The 23,817-nt window shown below is 39.0% G+C and overlaps 1 protein-coding gene across 1 annotated transcript in view; it reads right to left on the bottom strand.

Annotated features, from left to right (window-relative positions):
* Positions 1 to 13,109: 13,109 nt before the first annotated feature.
* Positions 13,110 to 23,817, bottom strand: part of LOC124788330 (GTP-binding protein 10 homolog) — a 63,344-nt gene continuing 52,636 nt past the window's right edge. Inside the window, exon 7 of the mRNA XM_047255577.1 lies at positions 13,110 to 13,411. Coding sequence (XP_047111533.1) covers positions 13,188 to 13,411 — 224 coding nt within the window. The 3' untranslated portion in view covers positions 13,110 to 13,187. The remainder of the gene's footprint in view (positions 13,412 to 23,817) is intronic.

Here is a 23,817-nt window from a genome sequence, read left to right as displayed (position 1 = left end):
TATTTGAGATAAGATGGTTATAAAGACGACAGTACATTACTTTTTCGAAAATTTTTGAGAATGCTGGTAACAGTGAAATTGGACGGAAATTTGATGCTATTTCTTTATCTCCCTTCTTAAACAGTGGCTTAACTTCAGCATATTTCAGCCATTCAGGAAATATTCCACTGATAAACGACTGGTTACACAGATAGCTTAATATGTTACTTAGCTCAGAATCACATTCTTTAATTAACTTTGTTGATATTTCATCATACCCACTAGATGTTTTTGATTTTAAAGATTTTATGATGGACATTATTTCTGTTGGGGTAGTGAGGGTCAAATTCATATTATGGAAATTACTTGAAATGTCTGGTCTAAGGTAATCCATAGCAGCATCTACCGAACCTGACAACCCCATCTTTTCAGTAACAGTTATAAAATGTTTGTTAAAAAGTTCTGCAACACTATACACATCTGTCACCAATGTATCATTTACTCTTAATGCTATTTGTTCCTCTTCATGTCTGGTCCTACTGGTCTCCTCCTTCACTATATCCCATATTGTCTTTATTTTGTTATCTGATATGACTATCTTTTCCTTGTAATATATTTGCTTTGACATCCATATTACAGTCTTTAATATTTTGCAGTATTTCTTATAATGTGCTATAGCATCAACATTGGAAATGTTTCGGATTGACAGATACAGTTTTCTTTTTGTTTTACAAGATACCCTTATTCCTCGAGTAATCCATGGCTTCTTTGTAGATTTTCCTCTAACCTTGGTAAGTTTTGGGGGAAAGCAGTGTTCAAATAAGGTAAGCACTTTATTAGCAAAAATGTTATATTTTTCATTCATGCCATGAGCACTGTAAACATCAGTCCAGTGAATGTCTCTGAGGAGTGTCCTAAAATAATCAATTTTTGGCTTACTGATTACCCTCTTGAGCTCAGATTTAACAGATTTTATATCCTGTTCAGTATTAACATTTAACAGAAGGAACTGCATGTCATGGTCTGAGAGGCCATTGGCTATTGGTTTTGTAATATAATTTTGTTCATTGGACTTTTCTATAAAGATATTATCAATGGCTGTTTGTGAGCAAGTGGCTATCCTAGTGGGGAACTTTACTGTGGGAATTAAGTTGAATGATAGTGTTACTAACTCAAATAAGTTCTTATTCGGAGAGTCTTTAAGGAAATCTACATTGAAATCACCAGCAACCACTATTTCTTTGTTTTTGGTTATTAAATGGGCCAGTACAGCTTCAAGGTGGTTTACAAACAGATTAAAGTTACCTGCAGGTGCTCGATATACACTTAATATTATGAAAGATTTTTTGTGAAAATCTAATTCTGTTGCACATGCTTCCATATGCTGTTCTAGGCAAAATTTATGAATGTCTATGTTCTTAAATTTATGACAGTTCCTGATGAATGTGGCAACTCCTCCTTTCTCCATTTCTGATCTACAAAAGTGAGATGCTAACCTAAACCCTGTAACACTTAAAAGTTCTATACCAGTGGTCACATGATGTTCACAGAGGCAGATTATGTCAGCTGGGTTTGAAGACTCTAATTCATCTATGCATATAGTTAATTCATTAATTTTATTTCTCAGTCCTCGAATATTTTGATGCAATAAAGATAGCTGACATTTCACATTGTCTGAGTTAAAATTGGGTGGAGTTAAAATATCTGCTGACAGTTGAAAATTCTTAACCAATGGCTGTTTATGCTGATGTAATAAGCTGGAATTATGTTTTTTGATTTCTTTTTCAAACTGAAGGTTTGTCTCAGTTCTAACCTCTCTTAAAATTTGCTTTCTTTCTGTCCTCCCTACCCTAAAAAAGGGTCTTTTCTGAATCCTATAACCACTGGTATTTTACCACTCATGACAGTGCCTCCCCCCTTTAACTTTCCTGCTATTTCCCCAGCCAATTTACCCTTCCCCTTCCTGTTGAGGTGAAGGCCATGCCTAGTATAATCCCACCTACTGAGAGAATCAACATGAACCACACCAATGTGTGACCCCGCACCCGACATGAGCAGCCGTTCCAGCTCCAAATTAACTCTCTTGACAGAAGAGTTCAAATGAGGTCGGTCATGGCGCCCAAGAACAGATACAAACTCAACACTAGTATGCTTCGATGCTGATGCAATCTTCGCCAGGTCACACTCTATACTGTACCCAGGATTTCTGTCAATACTGTTACCTGCCCCATCCACTATAACCACGGTGTCTTCCTTAGTGAAATCTTTGCAAAGTGATCCTAAATCCTCTGTCACCTGCTCCAGACCAGCACTAGGTTTAAAAAAATTGGTGACCTGGTATTCTGATCCTAGTTCATCCTGCAAGAGTTGGCCAACACCTCTTCCATGGGAACTACCTAACAACAACACTTTCTTTCTCTTTTCTGATTTCCCTACATTCTTACTTTTCAATCTGCTGCTGAAAGTTTGTTGTGCCCTGTCTACACCTGCAACTGCTTGAGGCTCACCAGCTTCTAACTGAAGCAACAGGTCAAATCTATTTTCCACATTCACCATAAAGCTGTCAGACAAAGTTCTAGGCCTGTTCCTCCTGTTGCCTGTTGCCACTTCCCACCTCTCTTTACCCTTCTCCCTCCTTAACCTGTCAAGATCTCCCCTGGCCTTGTCTAATTCAGCCTGAAGGGCAGCAATTTTCCCCTCCTGTTCCAGTATCTTCCTATCTCTACTACAAATCCTACAAAACCACTGATGAGTCTCATTTACTTCCCCTATTCCCACGCCACTACAGTCACCCACATGGAAAAAACTACAGCACCCATCACACCAAAGTCTGTCTTATGCTCCACTGACAAAGAGTCACAATAATATCCACATTTGCAGGTGATCTAAAACCAAATATCGTGACACATAGTAATATTACAGTGCCCGCCCGGTTAGCCATGTGGTCTAATGCAAGGCTTTCCGGATTGGGCGGGAGCGCCTGGTCCCAGGCACGAATATGCCTGGAGGGCTTGTGTGGTTTTTAGGTGGTTTTTTCCATCTGCCTCAGCAAATGCGGGCTGGTTCCCCTTATTCTGCCTCAGCTACACTATGGCGGTGATTGCTGCGCAAACAAGTTCTTCATGTATGCCTACACCACCATTACTCTACCACACAACCATAGGGGTTACACTTGTCTGGTGTGAGACATTCCCTGGGGGGTGCCCACCGGGGGCCGAACTGCACAATAACCCTGAAAGAGTCGTTCAGTGTGGGGTGGCGGAGGGGTGAAGTGGACTGCGGTAGTCGTCGTGGAGTTGTGGAGCACTGTGGCTGCGGCGGGGACGGAGCCTCTCCATTATTTCTAGGCTCCTGATTAACATACAATACAATACATTACAGTATTATATTATGAGTTTTCAATAATACGAGTCTCGCATATTTTGTGTCGTCGTTGACACTGTAGAGTCTTGCACAATGGGAACCAAGAAGAGGATGTTGTTTGGTGGCCGGTATCGTCTTTCTGCAACACAACTGAACACATGTATTAATAGGGTTCTTTATTCATAAGAACAAGAAGCTACTTATCTTTAAGCAAGTTGTTGTATTACAAGCTCTTCCGTAACGGTTCACATTACCCTCACTGCTGCTGAAGTGCAAGTCCCGCTACAAACACTAAACTCTTGTAGTCGGTGACATGACCTGAAAGATGCCAACTAGAATAGTGACTGAGCTAGTAACTGAGCTGATTGCAACTACAACTGATGCTGTCTGCAACTGGGCTGACAGTCTGTGACTGACTGGACCCTCTGGTCTGCGGCAGCGATCTCAATAGTGGCGGTCGAGACAGCATTTCTTGCGAGTCTGTCTTTGGCCTCTCTCCTGATAGGCGTGCTTCTCCTGCACCAACTATCGATCTTCTCCCAACCTCTCTGCTGACCAGTGTGCTGGTGACAGCTTATGCCAGCACAATGTAGATACTCTTATTGTGGAGCATTAACATTTGATGTACTCATCCTGTGTCTGTGTGCTTGGCTGTTGCTTGGGAGGTCTTTCTTTTCCTTTTCATGTCTTGTGTGATAAACCAGACATTTTCCTTCCTTATCCAGCACTATCTTACTTACACTTTCACATTCTCTCTTCATTGCTTTCGGACCATCACACCATTCAGACTCACAATGCATCATAACCTCAGCCATCTTCATTAACAAATGTCATCTGATGGAACAGCAGTGTGCCAGTTGCAGGACGTGGACTTAGCACATATCAACATTCCTCACAGGTTGAATGCCATCTATGAGCAGCCATAGAAAACTAATGGGAGCACGTACGGACATGGCACATCTCATCGTGTAACAGCCTTGACATGTACCCCCTATTGACAGTAGAATCTCCTTTTTCACAAAAATGGTACTTCACCCCTTTTGAATTTCTAGGTTTCAATTTGCATAATGGTCGAACTATAAAATCAGAATTTCTAAACAAAAATTTCATGCAGATCTTTTACATGAAATGGCAGTGCATAAAAAGTACAATGATGGAAGTCAACCCATTTTGTCACATATTGCACACCTAGAACAATTTTTGACTGTCTGCACAATCTGCCCTATGCATGCCTTTCCACATTAACATGGTAGACAACCAGATTATCGGTCCCCAAGTCATCTTTCTTCATACATAATAATGCAAACATTCTTAGAGGTGGCCAGAAAAAGAATTTAATGTTAAGGTGAGCCAGAATTATGCTGATTTTGTTCAATAGTTTGCTGGTGTATAGCAGTTATGACATTGTCTTATTCTCCTAATTGTGTTTTATTTGCTGGGCCTGTACTTCTGCCTCAAAGGACGTCGGGTTTGCCTCATGCTACAGCCATTTTATTTGAATGCATCCTTAAGGTGGCTGAGCTTCCAAGTATACTTTTCAACACTATGCAACTTTGTGCTGTAAAGGATGATGGCTGCTGGACATACTGGTACAAATTAGTGTGAGTGGCTTTCCTGTACACAGCATCCAATAGTATAATCTTCTTTGCACTTGACTAGGACATCGAAAGAGGGAAGTTCACCATTGTCTTCCACCTTTATGGTGAAACTGATGCTGGGGTGCAGAATGTTCAGATACCGGAAGAACTTCTGAAGCCTTTTAAGCTCATGTGGCAGCACCACAAATGTGTCATCAGTATATCTAAAGATGCATATTGGCTTCAGGGCAGCTTTTTCTTTCTCTTCAAAATTCTTTATGAAAAAGTTTGTCACAACTGGTAACGGAGGACACCCCATGGTGACACCATCCATCTGTTTATAATTGTTGTCGTCGGAGAGTAGCCATTGTGGGGCTGAATCCTCGATCATCTTGAGGTGAATGAGAAAGCAGTACTGCGGTGAAATGGAATCACATCAAAGCTCTCCATAAGGTCATCGTTACAAAAGCGTAGTTGTGACAGCTGTTGAATAAAACATGCAGAGTTCCTGATGTCATGCTGACATTGCCTGTAGACTTCTTGGAAACCAAGCAAGGTGGTGCAATGGTTAGCACACTGAACTCGCATTCAGGAGGATGATTGTTCAAACGCTTGTCTGGCCATCCTGATTTCCCTGAATCGCTTCAGGCAAATGCTGGGATGGTTCCTTTGAAAGGGCATGGCTGACTTCATAATCCAATGGGACCGATGACCTCGCTGTTTGGTCTCCTCCTCCAAATAACCAACCAACCAACTTCTTGAAGAACAGTTTAAAATGCTGGCATGCCATACTATTTTCTAACAAAGCTAATTCCTTTAACTCAACTTCACGACACATTGAAGGTACTGATGGTCACTGCTATAATTGTTTTTGTGGTTTCTGAGTAACTTTTTTTCATTCTCTCTCTCTCTCTCTCTCTCTCTTTCTTTCTGTTCCCCTCCATCCTCTTTTTCTTTAAATTCTAGACTTTTCATTGCAAAGTTGCACCAAACATGTTATTTGACACTGGCCTAAAATTTCATGACTAGATTGATCTAACTGCAAATATGAGCCAGGAAAAAAGTAACATACCAGTTTACGGCAAGAAAAAACAACCTTTTCCTTTGAAGGTGAAGGTGATTACCAGACAATAATGTGTGTCTCATACAATTCTATGTGGCATAACACTGACATGGGAGTAGTACTGAAGTATCCTGCACTGGCCCTCCCCATGATGTAATACAATGAATCTTCTGTCCACGTGATAGGAAGAGTGCTGACTTTAGAAAACATCTATCTGGAAATGTGAGCCTTGCCCATATAAATTTGGTGAGTCATATAATTCTCAATGCTTAGCTACTGCCATAGTGGCTACACTGAAGACTCTTAGCAAAATGATTATCATCCAGTTTCGGCTTGTAAGGATAATTTTATTTATGAGTAACACATGTATTTTGTAAATGTTGTTGTACATGATTTTAGTAGTGTTTTACCTACCATTATTACTCCAACAACCTACGTCTGTTGGTCCATATTGGTTTACTGCAGTTCATTATCTATCATTACCTGAATTTTATGAGAATGCAAAATGTAACTAAAATGTAACTAATTTCAGAAAATAACATTAATCCCATTTGTTACTTAAGATTTATCTGCACTGTCTGAAGTATAATACAACCTCTGACAATAAAGTTTAGTGAATGAAGTCACAATGGTCGATCAGGCAGCACTGGCAACTCATAGCGCTGCTCCTGTGTAGCGGCTACTGTTGCAAACCTGCTCCCACCGTAGTTCAGTTGAGCATCGTGTGTGTTCCGTGTTAGACCTATTGGATGAAGTGCTTGTTTAGTGCGTTGGTTCTGAACTCAGAACAGGACAATGAACGAGCAAAGGATCACTTTCAAGTCTTGTTTTAAGCTTGGCAAGACACTGAAAGAAATGCACGCAATGCTGGTATGTGTTTATGGGGATCAAGAATTGTCCATGAAGTGTGTGTATAACTGGTTCGCACATTTTCGAGGAGGCCGGGAAAGTGTTTCTGATGATCCCCATAGCAGACGACCAGTGACCACCATCAGTGATGAAAACATTGAGAAAGTGAGGACATTAATCACGAATGACCATTGATTACTGCGCACATGATAGCGGATGAACTGCAGATGAATCATGAATCCATGCGACGAATCCTTACCCAGGAGTTAGGAAAGAGGAAAACATGTTGTTGTCCTGTGCCGCATCCCTTGACTGAAGATCAGAAGCAGGCACGTTTAGAGGCTCCACAGGATTTTGTCAAAATGGTGGATGCGACAAACAGTTTCTTGAATCATATTGTCACTGTCAATGAAACCTGGCGTCTTTGGTAAGAGCCTAAAACGAAAAGGCAAAGCATGGAATGGCCTTCTCCAACATCAACTTGTTGGAAAAAGCTGAGCCAAAAAATCACGCATCAAAACAATGCTCGTCACCTTTCTCAACAGTCAAGGCATTATCCACAAGGAATTTCTACCTGAAGGAATGATGTTGAATGCTGTATGATACGTTGAAATGTTGACCTGTTTCACGCAAAATCTAGGCATGGTACGACCCCAGTATGTACAAGTTTCCTGGTCTTTTGTTCATGACAATGCTCGCCCTCACACAGCCAATATCGTCGAACAGTTCCTGGCAAAAAAGGGGGGTGGTGCAACTTGAACATCCACCATTCTCGCTGGATGTCAATCCTCCAGACTTCTTCCTATTCCCTCGACTCAAACTCACTTTGAAAGGAAAGAGATTTGATGATATTACCGACACCCAACGAAATGTGTTGCGGCTTTTGAACACCACCCCAAAGGGAGACTTCATGCAAAGTTTCCAGGACATGTCTCGCAGAGCTCGGTGGTGCATAGTTATGGGAGATGACTATTTCAAAGGACAGTAAGGTAACTGTAATTCACAGTTCGTCTATGTTAATGTTACAGGACTATTCACTGAATTTTATTGTCAGAAGTTGTACTTTCTTTGACCCTCTACTCTTTACATTGGATTGTAGTGCCCGCCCTCCCTCCCTATTCTTCCTTTTCAGTCTTCCCCAAATATACTTCTTTCTCCCCTACAGAATTTAAGAATATTAATTTTTACTTTCATTCTATTATCAGTACTCACAATTCTGCATGCAGAATGTGAATACTGGCCAGCTTTTCTCTCCCTTTGTAATAGTAACAATTTCCTTAATCAAATTTCAAATTTTGTACAATAAACCACTTTTCATTTCTTTTGTTTTTAAACAGATTAATGCTAAGGTGAATGCTTTTTTATGTGCACAGACCCTTTATTCTTATGCTGCATCCATAACTACATGATGTTGAATGCTGATTTTGCACTTTGTTTTCTCAAAAAAATCAATCAATCATTCCTCAAACTTGATGCATCACACTGATTTTAAAATCTTGTTAATGCTGTGCAAAGAACATCAATGGAAAATACCACACTAAACAAAACCATAATCTGTAAAAGTATCTAACTAGGTGATCACTCGTTACCATCTTGTAGACATCTGTTTAAGGAGTCGGGCATTCTGGCTACTGCTTCACAATTTATTTATTCCCTCATGAAGTTTGTTGTAAGTAAACCACTATAGTTCAAGTGGAAGAATGATGTACATAATTACAATACCAGAAGAAAAAATTACACTCATTACTCAACATTAAGCTTGTCTTTAGCCCAAAAAGGAGTGTACAATGCTCCAACAAAAATTTTTGATCACTTTCCTAGTAATATAAAATGTCTGACAGACAGCAAATTAAAAGTTGAAAACAAACTGTGCAAGTTTCTCCTTGACAACTGCTCCTATTTCGTGGAATAGTTTCTATTACTATAATGCGTAAGAGTTGGTAGGTAGTAATTACTAACTCATATGTGTATATCTTTTTTTCTTTTTCAAAAGAAGAAAAACACCATAAATGCTCAGAATGTAACCATGTATACAAATTAATTTATTAAGGGAATGTAAAATGACCTGTTCCACATCAGCATGATCTATCGTGCAAAATGATAAATGAAACATGTAACTAACTAAAAGACTAACTAATTAACTGACATTTCTATTTCAGATCTCTCAAAATCACTCTAAGTTATATTAGAGGGCTGGACCATCTGAGGACTACTGTAGCATGTGTGTGCACTGTGAACATAAACTGCTGGATTGAAATAATATAGTAGATACACTGAAGAACTATACAAGCTGGTACACCTGCCTAATATCATGTAGCCCCCCCCCCCCCCCCCCAAGCATGCAGAAGTGCCACAACAGTGAGAGTCATGGACTCAACTAATGTCTGAAGTAGGGTTGGAGGGAATTGACACCATGAATCCTGCAGGGCTGTTCATAAATCTGTAAGAGTACGAGGGGGTGGAGATCTCTTCTGAACAGAACGCTGCAAGGCATCTCAGATATGCTCAATAATGTTCATGTCTGGGGGAGTTTGGTGGTCTGTGGAAGTGTTTAAACTCAGAAGTGTGTTCCTGGAGCCACTCTGCACCAATTCTGGATGTGTGGGGTGTTGCATCTTCCTGTTGGAATTGCCCAAGTCCATCAGAAAGCACAATGAACATGAATGGATGCAGGTGATCAGACAGGATGCTTACATATATGTTGTCTGTTAGAGTCATATTTAGACAAGTCACTGGCTCCAGATCACTCCAACTGCACACATCCCACACCATTATGTAGCCTCCACCAGCTTGAACAGTCCCTGCTGACATGCAGGGTCCATGGATTCATGAGGTTGTCTCTACACCTGTACAAGTCCATCCACTCGATATAATTTGAAATGAGACTCGTCCGACCAGACACCATGTTTTCAGTAATCAACAGTTCAATGTCTGCATAGGTGGGCCCAGGTGAGGCATAAAGCTTTATGTCATGCAGTCATCAAAGGTACCTGAGTGGGCCTTTGGCTACGAAAGCCCATATTGATGATGTTTTGTTGGATGGTTGACATGCTGACACTTGTTGATGGCCCAGCATTGAAATCTGCAATGATTTGCAGAAGGGATGCACTTCTGTCACGTTGAATGATTCTCTTCAGTCAGTGTTGGTCCCATTCTTGCAGTATCTTCCTCTGGTCGCTGTGATGTTTGAGATTTGATGTTTTACCAGATTCCTGATATTCACGGTACACTCGTGAAATGGGAAAATCCACACTTCATCGCTACCTCAGAGATGCTGTGTCCCATCGCTCGTGTGCTGACTATAACACCATGTTCAAACTCACTTAAGTCTTAATAACTGCCATTGTAACAGCAGTAACCGATCTAACAATTGCGCCAGATACTTGTTGTCTTATATGGGTTTGCCGACTGCAGTGCCGTATTCTGCCTGTTTACATATTCTGTATTTGAATATGCATGCCTATACCAGTTTCTTTGGAACTTTAGTACAGCAGTCTCAGTGAAAAATGGTATGACATTTTAATCATGTTTTGCATTGAGCAAAATAACTGATGATGGTTGAAGTAGAGAGGATATAAAATGTAGACTGGCAATGGCAAGGAAAGCATTTCTGAAGAAGAGAAATTTGTTAACATCGAGTATAGATTTAAGTGTCAGGAAGTCATTTCTGAAAGTATTTGTATGGAGTGTAGCCATGTATGGAAGTGAAACATGGACGATAACTAGTTTGGACAAGAAGAGAATAGAAGCTTTCGAAATGTGGTGCTACAGAAGAATGCTGAAGATTAGATGGGTAGATCATATAACTAATGAGGAGGTATTGAATAGAACTGGGGAGAAGTTTGTGATACAACTTGACCAGAAGAAGGGATCGGTTGGTAGGACATGTTCTGAGGCATCAAGGGATCACCAATTTAGTATTGGAGGGCAGCGTGGAGGGTAAAAATCGTAGAGGGAGACCAAGAGATGAATACACTAAGCAGATTCAGAAGGATGTAGGTTGCAGTAGGTACTGGGAGATGAAGAAGCTTGCACAGGATAGAGTAGCATGGAGAGCTTGCATCAAACCAGTCTCAGGACTGAAGACCACAACAACAACATTGCATTGAGCAAGTGCGTGTAAGTAAAACTTCTTGAATTGTTCTCTAACAATTCTATGTTTTTGTGCATGTTTTTAAATAGTGTTTTTGGTAATTTGATTTACGTTTTATGGACAAACAAAGGAAATGCAAAACAATGTTAATAGTTACATTGGAATTTAGTAGTTGAAAAGATACTTGTTTTATTACCTTTCTGTGTGTGATGTGAGTAGTAATTGGATCCTATAGTGGAATCAATTGCATATTATGAGTCACCACATACCGTTGCAGTTTTGGAATGAGTAGTGAGCCAATGTGCCAGTACATTTCCAGTTTCTTTAAGGTAATAGTGGCTTTGGTGTTGAGTTGGAACTTCACTGCAGGGCCATTTATCACATATGCCATTGTTATCTTGTGGAGAGTTGCGTCTGTTGTTATGATCTCCGACCTGTTTGTGTGCAGTGGTGTGACAGCTGTGGTTCTCTTCATCGTTGGGTGAGAGACATACTTGAAATATGACCCTGCTGTTGCACGCAAAACAATTGACATAGACAGTGATGTTGTTTATGTCTGGCCCAACAGTTTGGACACAATTTCCTTGGGCTGACCTTTCTGGGCCATACATTTAGTGTCACAGGATAGTAAATTTTATGTGCTTCTCCTCACTGTCTATAGGACTGTCAGTAGACATCACATTGAATTTTTGCATATCTTCCATCATTTTAGAGTAAGAATCACTAACTACTGAACTGGCTACTTTATCATGCATTGGCATAATATTATGCTTGCTTGGTTGCGAAGATGGTGATGAATGCTTATCATCTGACTGATGCAAACAACTATGGCTATTAGAAACTTCTGCTACAAAGAGTCTGTCTTTGTACGAAGCTTATACCCCCATTGCTATCTCATGACCTCAAGTGGTAATTGAAACTACGGCAAGTGCTATGTCTGATGACTGTATACTTCGGCATTGCCCTCTTCATCTGGAACAAAGCCGAGAATGACAAATACAAATAAAGAGTAAGAACAGGATGAGACACATATCTCAAACTGAATCACACTGATGTGTTAAACCTTGCGGGATCTACAACCCAGAACGCAAAAGTCTGCTTGCATTACTTACCACTTTGACTGAAATTACATCTTGCTGCAACTACATAGTAGCTAGTCACCAAACACAAAATTTCTTTAAAATTCAAACTACTTAGATCAGAGAGCAGTCACAATTTCTGAACAAATTTTGTACAGCTTGATACCAGACTGTAGTAGAAGAGGATTTTAAAAAACAGGACAAGTAAACTGACTTGCTTCATACTGAAAAAGAAATTGACAGAGGTAGATCACCTAACTTTCACTTGTTTAGTTGAAGCAAGCATACAGTTGAGAGATAGACACCAGACTAATGAGCTGTTGATGCTGAACCAAGAACTTTGGCAGTTCTTTGTGTTTAGCCAACACCTCTATTTGTCTAATACATAATTTGAAAAACTTTTAAGCCATGCTACTCAATGGTCTGACGCACAGTGAGAAACATCCTCATCACCTCTTTCCCGCCTGACACTGCAGACAAAAACAATCCACACAATCATTCAAGAAGCTGCAACCAAAGGAACACTAATAAAATTTCAAGCAGTCAGTAATGATAGAGTTTACAAAGTGAATGGCAAACTGCAAATAAACTCCTGAGCATTGCAAATGTCATTGATAAGCAAGCTCTTTTCTTTCAAAGTGCAACCCGACAACAGTCAAAAATGCAGCAAGATAGATAATGCACAGATCAATACGGTGGATAAATGTAAGCTTCATATGACACAATGAAGAGCTTTGCTACCTCATACTGATGTATTTGTAGGCAGCCAGACATCAGCTGACACGGCTGTGGCATATGACATATGGCCTCCTCAACAATGTCGTCAGATATTAGGATTACTGTATGCCTCAGGTACCTGTGATTCAAACTCTTACCAATACTCAAACTAGACAGGGATGCTGATTCAGTTTGTGTGCTAATCAGAAATAAAAAATTATGATGATGAACTGGAACCCTAAAAATATCTATGTACACAAATGATTAGTATATAAATGAGAATATAATTTGTGCTCCAATGCAGCTGCATCAGAGGCAGTAATAATCAACAAGTGTAGTTCATGAATTTATTTTGAGGAAAAAAAGGACACAAGGAAAAATCTTACAAATAACTTTTTAGACAATCTTGTATTTCTACATATAAGAAATGATAAAGTAAATACATTTAGAAAATAGCTCCCAAGTTATCACACCATCTTTGCTGCAAATTCCTTGTTTTGTGTTCGAATATTCTGAAGAACAGAATTTTCATTGTCTTCTTTTAATAATTCAGCTTGGAAGTCCAGTACAGCCCTAATTCGTTCCTTTACTTTTTGTACACTTACAGCATCACACTGTATAGAAATGGGAATCACATCATGAAACTGCAGCACTCTTCTTGGGAGACTATCTGGTTCTAGTTCTTCCATATCTGTTAAAAGTTCAGTACATTAAATAGGTATTAATATGCAGTATTCTGCTGTTAATAAAGTAATCATTCAAACATAATTTTAACAGAGACAATTGTTAAGGTATTTTCATAATATAATAATATCATAACAGACTAAAAAACTGGGAATGCAGCAATCTAGACTGTATTATAACAAACATGGAACAATATACCATGAAGATCACCTTATATGTTTTTTCAGGAGAGAACTATTATAGTTTTCTAAGGCAATTTCATCAGTGTAGTATGTCGAAAGATAAATCAGGAATGCAGATGAAAGCAGTGCACTCAATTAGGGACCAAATATGGAAGTAAAATGCTAAGGAATCACTACTCAGGGGTAAAAAAAATTGAAAGATAATGGTTTATCACCCTGTCAGCAATGAGGTTGTTGGAGACAGAACACAAGCTCAGAAGTGTGAAGGATGGGAAGGAAATCATCCATTCCTTTCCAAAGGAGCAGGCTAACTTCTGCCTTAGGCAATTTAGGGAAACTATGGAGAACTTAAAGCTCGTTAGTTGGATGGAGATCTGAACTGCTGTTCTCTCAAATTCATGCCAAGTGTCTTACCTCTGCACTGTCTTACTCAGGCGGGATCTCATGCTCACATACATTATTATTATTATTATTATTATTATAATATGAAACTATTTTCTTGATTTCCTTTTTTAAGTCTTATGTTACTTTTCACAAAACTGTAGGGCAGATTTACAAGCCGATTTATGATTTGGCACGGAAAACTGCTGGCAAGTGCTGTGCAAAGAGTCTTGATGCACGAACACTACCAGGCAATCAACTAACAAGGAAACTGTCCAATCTGACATGTACCGGGTGATCAAAATGTCAGTATAAATTTGAAAACTGAATAAATCACGGAATAATGTAGATAGAGAGGTGCAAATTGACACACATGCTTGGAATGACATGGGGTTTTATTAGAACAAAAAAAAAAAAAAATTACAAAAGTTCAAAAAATGTCCGACAGATGGCGCTTCATCTGATCAGAATAGCAATAATCAGCATAACCAAGTAAGACAAAGTAAAGATGATGTTCTTTACAGGAAATGCTCAATATGTCCACCATCATTCCTCAACAATAGCTGTAGTCGAGGAATAATGTTGTGAACAGCACTGGAAAGCATATCCGGAGTTACGGTGAGCATTGGTGTCGGATGTTGTCTTTCAGCATCCCTAGAAATGTCGGTCGATCACTGTACACCTGTGACTTCAGGTAACCCCAAAGCCAATAATTGCACGGACTGAGGTCTGGGGACCTGGGAGGCCAAGGACGACGAAAGTGGTGGCTGAGCACATGATCGTCACCAAATGACGTGTGCAAGAGATCTTTCACGTGTCTAGCAATATGGGGTGGAGCGCCATCCTGCATAAACATTTTACGTTCCAGCAGGTGTTTATCAGCCAGGCTGGGGATGATGCGATTCTGTAACATATTGGCGTACCTCTCACCCATCACAGTAGCAGTTACAAAACCAGAATCATGCATTTCCTCAAAGAAAAAAGGCCCGATAATGGTAGATGTGGTAAATCCAACCCATACTATGACTTTCTCGCCGTGCAATGGATTTTCCACGACAGTTCTAGGATTTTCGGTAGCCCAAATTCTGCAGTTGTGGATGCTGACAGACCCTCGGAGTGTGAAATGAGCTTCGTCGGTCCACAACACCTTACTCAACCAATTGTTATCTTCCGCCATCTTTTGAAACGCCCACACCACAAATGCCCTCCGCTTCACTAAATCGCCAGGTAACAGTTCCTGATGCCGATGGATTTTGTATGGATAACATCGGAGGGTACGCCTCAGTACCAACCAAACAGTAGTGTATGGAATGCCTGTGTAACATGCGACTGCAGGAGTGCTGACTTCCCCGTGCATAGGCGAACCCGAATACTAATGCGAATTCTTTACAGACGAATGGAAAAACTAGTAGAAGCCAACCTCGGGGAAGATCAGTTTGGATTCTATAGAAATATCGGAACACGTGAGGCAATACTGACCCTACGACTTATCTTAGAAGTAGATTAAGGAAAGGCAAACCTACATTTCTAGCATTTGTAGACTTAGAGAAAGCTTTTGACAATGTTGACTGGAATGCTCTCTTTCAAATTCTGAAGGTGGCAGGGGTAAAACACAGGGAGCAAAAAGCTATTTACAATTGGTACAGAAACCAGATGGCAGTTGTAAGAGTCGAGGGGCGTGAAAGGGAAACAGTGGTTGGAAAGAGAGAGAGACAGGGTTGTAGCCTCTCCCTGATGTTATTCAATCTCTATGTTGAGCAAGCAGTGAAAAAAACAAAAGAAAAATTCGGAGTAGGTATTAAAATCCATGAAGAAGAAATAAAAACTCTGAGGTTCGCCAATGACATTGTAATTCTGTCAGAGACAGCAAAGGACTTGCAAGAGCAGCTGAACGGAATGGACAGTGTCTTGAAAGGAGGATATAAGATGAACTTCAACAAAAGCAAAACGAGGATAATGGAATGTAGTCAAATTAAATCGGGTGATACTGAGGGAATTAGATTAGGAAATGAGACACTTAAAGCAGTAAAGGAATTTTGCTATTTGGGGAGCCAAATAACTGATGATGATCGAAGTAGAGAGGATATAAAATGTAGACTGGCAATGGCAAGGAAAGCGTTTCTGAAGAGGAGAAATTTGTTAACATTGAGTATTGATTTAAGTGTCAGAAAGTCCTTTCTGAAAGTATTTGTATGGAGTGTAGCCATGTATGGAAGTGAAACATGGACGATAAATAGTTTGAACAAGAAGAGAATAGAAGCTTTTGAAATGTGGTGCTACAGAAGAATGCTGATGATTAGATGGGTAGATCACATAACTAATGAGGAAGTATTGAATAGGATTGGGGAGAAGAGAAGTTTGTGGCACAACTTGACTAGAAGAAGGGATCGGTTGGTAGGACATGTTCTGAGGCATCAAGGGATCACCAATTTAGTATTGGAGGGCAGCGTGGAGGATAAAAATCGTAGAGGCAAACCAAGAGATGAATACACTAAGCAGATTCAGAAGGATGTAGGTTGCAGTAGGTACTGAGAGATGAAGAAGCTTGCACAGGATAGAGTAGCATGGAGAGCTGCATCAAACCAGTCTCAGGACTGAAGACCACAACAACAACAACAACAGACAAACCGACTACAGTCTCCATTTCTTCCTGAACTGTCTCAGCAGCATTATGCCTTGTGCTCGGTCGGCTGCTACAGGGTCTATCGTCTAAACAACCCGTGGCTTCCTATTTTGAAATCATTCTTGCCACAGCTGCAGTTGTCAATGGACCTTTACCCATTCGAATCCCCTTCCTATGGCGATAGGATCATAACGCTGAACTAGCACATTCCCCATTCTGATAATACAGCTTCACTAAAAACGCCTTTTCAGATAACATCAACATGCTGCGACTGCTGGCGCATCTGATTCTCTCTCTCATTACAGCTCCTTTTATACACGACTGTCATGCGCAGTCACTGACGTTTTGCTGTCCAGCGCCATCTGTCAGACATTTTGTGAACTTTGTTTCTTTTTCCTTCTTTCTTTTTTTTTTTTGTTCTAATAAAACCCCATGTCATTCCAAGCATGTGGGTCAATTTTTATGTCTCCATCTATAGTATTCTGTTGTTTATTAAGTTTTCAAATTTACACTGACTTTTTGATCACCCGGTAGAATTTTTTTATACAGGAAGAATATACCGAAAGAAACCCAATGTCAAAATTTCCAAAGTCCTAGCTCACCAGACAGCTGGCGAATTGTATACCCTTGCCGTAGCTGTTGCAGACAATATATGCGCAACATGGTGGGCACATGTCCTCGACTGACGGCAAATCAATAAACAGATAACGTGGCACAATGTGATCATAATATGTAAAGTCAATTTCAGTTTCCATTGATAGTTTCTCTGAAATAACTGTTCCCAGTTACTATTCGCTTAAATTTGCACCTCATATAATATACATAATAATTAGCAGTTGCCTCTGTGATATCGCTCTGTGTTAACAATGGAGATAAAACTGAATTCATTTTCTTTGTGATTCTTGGCATATGCTTGCTATTAGCATCTGTCTATGTGCAGGTTCCTGAGTTTCACAGTAGTGTGGAATCTAATTAATGTTTTCAACTTTGCAAAGATAAAATATGAAAAACATGGTAAACAACTGAAATCACTTACTTCTCCTGAAGATCTATATATGTGTTATTTATTAGTCAATTTCTTGGACATTCTTTGCAATGTGGCAACATAGAAAAAATAGAAAATAACCAGACAATTCCAAGAATTATGGTTTGAATGGTAATTCTGCTAATTACCATATTTTACAGACCATAGGAAGGACCTCAATTTTTAAGCAATTTTTTTTAAAAAATAACATTTTCATTATTTCTATTATTAGATTGCAAAGCCAGGCAAAAGAAATAAAAAATTCTGAGTTTATAAAACTGAACTAACCTTTAAAATCCCTGAAAATCATCATCGGAACTTTTCTTCTTCTTATTCCTCTTTGTCATATATAAGATGGTCTTCACTGCCATTGAGAGCTTCACTTATGCCACACTTCTTGAAAGATTTAACAATAATGTCTTCTCTCACTCTAGACCATTACTGTTTTATCTACTGAGAGACTTGTTTGATTCTAGGTCATTTTAAAGCTCCCTTCAGTGTGAATCCAGTGAATCCATGTTGGGTTTAATCCATCATCCATTTATTCCATTCCTCTCTTGCACATACTTTAAACGGTTTGTTTATCGAGACATCAAGAGGTTGTAATTGTGAAGTAAGTCTCCAGGAATAACAGCAAGCTCTGTATTTCCCTGTCTCAATTTCTCTTTCACAGAATTTTTCAAATGACTACTAAACTGGTCTAGTACAAGAAGAGAACTCTTCTTCAACAAAGTACTTTTCCTTCTCCCTCACACTCTGTTAATCCATAATTTGATACTAGCCTTGTCCATCCAACTTGTTATACATCCATAATTTCATACCAGCCTTGTCCATCCAAAACTTGTCACGAACATGAACAACAACTCCAAGTGGTATTTCAGAAGGCATTGTTTTGCTCTTGAAAATGATCATGGTAACAGTCCTGTTACTCAGCACATCAAATGTTAGAGGAGTTTCGTCCATATTCACTATTTGGTTTAGTTCCACACTGGTTTTCTTTCAATGTTGAATAACAAAGAAATGGAAAGATAATATCTTCTCTTCATACTCTTGTGGCCTTTTCTGAGATATTTTGGTTTTGGTTTGCATACTATGTCCATCACACTTCATAAACCTATAGCACCAACCAACTCCACCCTTGAAATCTGTTAAGTTCCACTGTAGCACTAGCTTATGAGTATGTATTTGAATCATTTTTGTATTAATTCCAAATGCCATTTTGATGGTGTCCTTGAATCCATTTCAATAAGTCATCTTCTAGTTTTGGCCATTTTGCATTCAGACTTCTATTTGCACATTTAGTCTTCCTCTTTTTCTCGGTTCTTCTTTACTAGCCTGCTAATCAAGATTTTTTTTAACTGTTGGTGGAGGGCTGAAATGCTGCTCAGGTCTCAGGTGCTCTGTTTCCACGTTCTTCTGCGTATACTATTACTTTCAATTTATAGCCCGCATCATATGAATACCTTTTATTTTTTTCCATTATGAGACTACTAACAAAAATATTGTATTGTTAGGCATAACACAAATCACTTTCAACTCAAGTTCACTGGCACTGTACTTTGCAGTGATGCATCACAGGCTAGACAGTGTTCTGGGTTTGACGGTGGAGCAGGAGAGAGACAATGTTAGCAAGCTTGTGAATCCCCGCAACTCATGTTCGTTGCATTGGTGCGCTGCTGCTGCCAGTTGAATCTAATGTTGCCAGTTAGAGATAGGTTTCCCACGGTATTGAATGTATGGCCATTTTTAAGACTGGCAAAATTTTAAATAAAACATTGGACTTTTTATATTAATTTCACATGAATTTTGGAGGCAATTTTTCAAAGAAAAAAGTGCATTTTATCGTCCATAAAATACAGTAAAGTCCAAAACCAAAACAGAGTACATTGCAACATTCCAACCACCATGTCATCCTCAGCCAACAGGCATCACAGGATGTGGATATGGAGGGGCATGTGATCAATTCACTGCTCTCCCGGCCATTGTCAGTTTTCATGACCACAGCCAGTACTTCCCAGCCAAGTAGCTGCTCAATTAGACTCACAAGGGCTGAGTACATATTGCTTGCCAACAGCGCTCAGCAGACATGGAAGATCATCATTCCAAATGGTAATTGAGCCCAACATTGTTTAATTTTGGTGATCCAATGGAAAATTGTGTTACTTCTGTGGCAAGGCTGTTGGAAAGCCCAGGGAAAACAGGTACAGTAATAGCTTTCAATGAGATAGAAAAGGCTGTAAATTTTTTGGTTAAATGAAAGAGGGAGAAAATGCTTGAACTTAAGCAGTGTGCAAAGCTGATTTCATTTCATAAAATCTGGACATGAATTGTATAAATGTAAGAAAGATTTACACAAAGTAAATATGTGCCACAATGGGACTATTAAAAATGTGAAAGAAAAACTATCTGAAAGATTTAGAATTGCTTGTGAGAACCAACGCAATGTTATCGAAGGAGACCAACAAGACTCGGTGCACTGAATTGCAAGTGAGAAGATAATTACTGATTTCCAGGCTTCTTTCACCTGTTAAACAGAGCCAGGAGATAACACAGAAAAGGAAGTCACAAAATTACAAAGTTTACCTCAAGTAAACTTGCAGAGGAGATGTTGTTAACAGGAAATATGTACCATATAGATATTCATAGTTGATGTGCAGGTGAATCTTCATGTTATTCGCTAAAAACTGCATATAAAGCCAGTCAGTCAGGTTTTGTGCAAACCACACTTTATCATTTCGAGGTGGGGAGGGGGGGGGAGAGAGAGAGAGAGAGAGAGAGAGAGAGAGAGAGAGAGAGAGAGAGAAAGAGAGAGAGAGAAGAAAGGAAAAAAAAGGCAGAATCATTTGTGCAGTCGATGAATGTTATGACACATTCGAAAACAGCAGTGATAGTGGTAAGCATCAGTGGTTTACAGTTTCTGCAATGTCATCTCTGTCTTCAGGAACATAAAGGCAAGTTAGGACAAAAAATTTAAAAAAAGTAGCGTTTACTAAAAAAAGTTTTGTAATTGATGCAGCAAAATCTTCTGGAAAAGTGGGGAGAATAATTTTAAGTGTTATACCTGAAACATCTTAACACTTGCAGAGAACAATTCATTACTTTTGTTGGACTCTTGGCATGGCCAAATGACACCTCTGTCTTTAGGAGGACGATGAAAAGTTTCCATATTCCACTTGGAACTAATAGTGTGATTCAGCCTCTCTATGAAAAAGTTTTTCAACACAGTAAAGCATTTTTCAGATAACTGTCTGACTATATAATTTCCAACAGCACTTTGTAATTTCAGGTTTATCAGCGGAACAGTTTTGTTAATCTTCAGTCACTTCTGCATTTTATGAATTTGATCAAGTATGCCTGGTACACAGCACAATGTGCAGAACAACCACCACGATGTTTTCTAACTCCATTCCAATTCTCTCAAAATAAAACTAGTAATTACAGAGAAGTGCCTGAAAACATTAATTTTTCTGTTATCAGATGTGCCTGGAGTAAGGAAAAATGTTTGTTTTCATCAACCAATAGAAATTCGCATTTTTGTGGTGACTACAGGCAGCTCACCATGTACAGAAGACGTCCTTTAATATACAAGGAACTGTTTCATTGTTAAAAAGATATACATTGTTCAAAAATTATCATAAGAACTGTGCTACACGAATTGATATAAAATATTTAATGTCAACAAATCAAAGTCCAATTTGATGGAAGTTGTCTGTAATGTAACCTCAATTTTCTTTCCTCTGCTAGTCACTCGTGTAACAATTATGTCTGCAACAGTTTATCAGTTGATACGAACTGCAAGTTATTCAAAGAATTAATATTGTGAGACATTTTTCGTCTGGTTTAAGTGCAAAAATGAGTAACTTTAACATTTAAAAAAAGATACCTGTAGTGTGCCCTGACAGTTAAAATTTTGACAGTGCACTCCTTTCAGTGTATTTTAGCTGCATGAAAAATTTCAGGGTACGTTTTGACACATTGGATAGGACCAATCCCTTGTAAGTTTAACTGATGTTATTATCTTATAACGTGATATCCATACTACGAACACTACTGAGGGTGACAGAAAATGAACAATATGTAACTGTAATATGTACCTGAAGATTTTCAGCAAACAGCATTTCTACCTTAAAAAAAAAAAAAAAAAACCAGCGATAATTTCTCATAACGCAAAGGAAGAAAATGTAAGTTACTTATATATCTAGCATTCTTTTACGTAGAGTAAATAAAATAATTCTGACACAGAGGTTACAGGTAAGGGGGCGATGGCATAATTGAAGTATAATGCTGGGGAAAAAAAGATCATGATTGGAATAAAGAAGACTGCTGTGACTGTTATAATTCTTTATTGGAGAACATGATTGGTTTCACAAATTAAATTTGCATCTTCAGGTGCTTCACTTAATACAAATAGATAACAGAACTTACCAGAAATTCAGCCATGCCAAGAAACAGACAAATAAAAGTGATAAAGTCTGTGTCTACTTACAATCAAAAGATTAAAGGTTCTTTATAAACCTGATGAAGCCATTCCCAACATTTATATCCAGGTATTTAAAATTTCTGCCACCAATCTTCAACTACTTCACCAGGGTAATTTTCTAAATATTTTAGAATAACTGGAGATTTTTTGAGCACTGAAAAGAGCCCCAGAAAATACCCTCAACTCCCAGACAGATTTATGTCACAGAAACATTCTACCCAATTTTGATTATTTAAGTGAATGACACTTTCCAGCCCTACTACTGTTTTTTATTAATGTAAAAGGCTTTTCATTTGTGAAAAAAATTCTATCGATTGTAAGGACACTGCATTGGCTAGTGCTGGCATGTAGGACCATTTGAAATTAGTTGTAACAGTAATGCTGACTTATGTGACTCATAAACAGAATTTATTATTTCTGACTATAGCAGTTTGGTAATTTAAAATGTGCAGTCAGCTCCCAACATTTCAGTCAAGGTATCTGGTTAATTAATGTCTGTGACACTGTGCACACATGGCTTTCCCCATAGGCCTCACAACAGATTGCAGTTAGTTGGTCTGGCAACAGCAGCTCTTTCTCCACAGGCTGTCTACAATGGAGGTAAAGTGTGATACTACTGACAACTGTTTCTTTTCTAATGTTACAAGCTCAGCATTTCTGCTGAGTATTTTAATTATTTTTTATTATATATTATTTTAATAGCTACTACGTTCTTACTTTGATGTTTTTACTGGGTTGTTTTTAGATTGGGGATGGCCTTATCCCTCAATACATTTTATCATAGATGCTCACACATTTATGAGTCAGAAGTTTTAAATATCTGGATGTAAATGTTGGGAATGGCTTTATCTGGTGTAAATAGAACCTTTAATCTCTTGACTGTAAGTAGACACACACCTTATCGCTTTTATTTGTCAGTTTCTTGGCATGCCTAAATTTCTGACAAGTTCTTTTATCCCTCTGTATATAGTGAAGCACTTGAAAATGCAAATTTAATTTGTTAAAGCAGTTGTGTTCTCCAATAAAGAATTCTAACAGTTGGAGTGGTCTTGTTTATTCAAGTCATGGAATATTTCAGCTGTGGTTGCCCGTACATATAAAGTAGTGTGGATAAAAAAAAGACGGTACACCCTTTTAGAGGTTTTCAATTCACTTGAGATTTGTTGTTGCAACAGTGCATGTGGAGTATATGAAAGAATTGCATTTACAGATCAATAGCACAAGCAATTCTGACGTAGCACATATCATACCCACAGTGCAGGCACTGACTTTGGCATCCAGTTGATTATACGGATGGCAAATACTGTCCAGGAAACATTACGCCAGACCACTTTGACCTGTTCATGCAGTTCTGCAAGAGTTGTTGATTGACGAGTTGCACGAGTTACTTCTTGTCCCATCATATGCCACACATGCTCGACTGGAGACAAGTCTGGAGATCATGCTAGCCTGGGAAGTTGCTGCATGTCTCGTGGAGCATGTTGAGTTCCATATCCAGTGTATGGATGAGCATTTTCCTGTTGGAACAACACATCACATTCCTGTTGCAGGAATGGCAAAAGAATGGGTCTAACAACATTCTGAATGTACCAATGCTGGTTAGCACCCCTCCAGAAACACCAAAGGTGCACCAAAGTTGTAACTTATCACACAAAAAACCATAAGGCCTGGGATGGGGCCAGTGTGTCAGATAAATGCACTCTATAAGACAATGCTCACCAGG

This window comes from Schistocerca piceifrons, chromosome 3, assembly GCF_021461385.2.
Source record: "Schistocerca piceifrons isolate TAMUIC-IGC-003096 chromosome 3, iqSchPice1.1, whole genome shotgun sequence".
Taxonomy (NCBI): domain Eukaryota; kingdom Metazoa; phylum Arthropoda; class Insecta; order Orthoptera; family Acrididae; genus Schistocerca; species Schistocerca piceifrons.
Note: the sequence above shows the minus strand (reverse complement) of the source record. Positions and strands in the feature narration are given on the sequence as shown.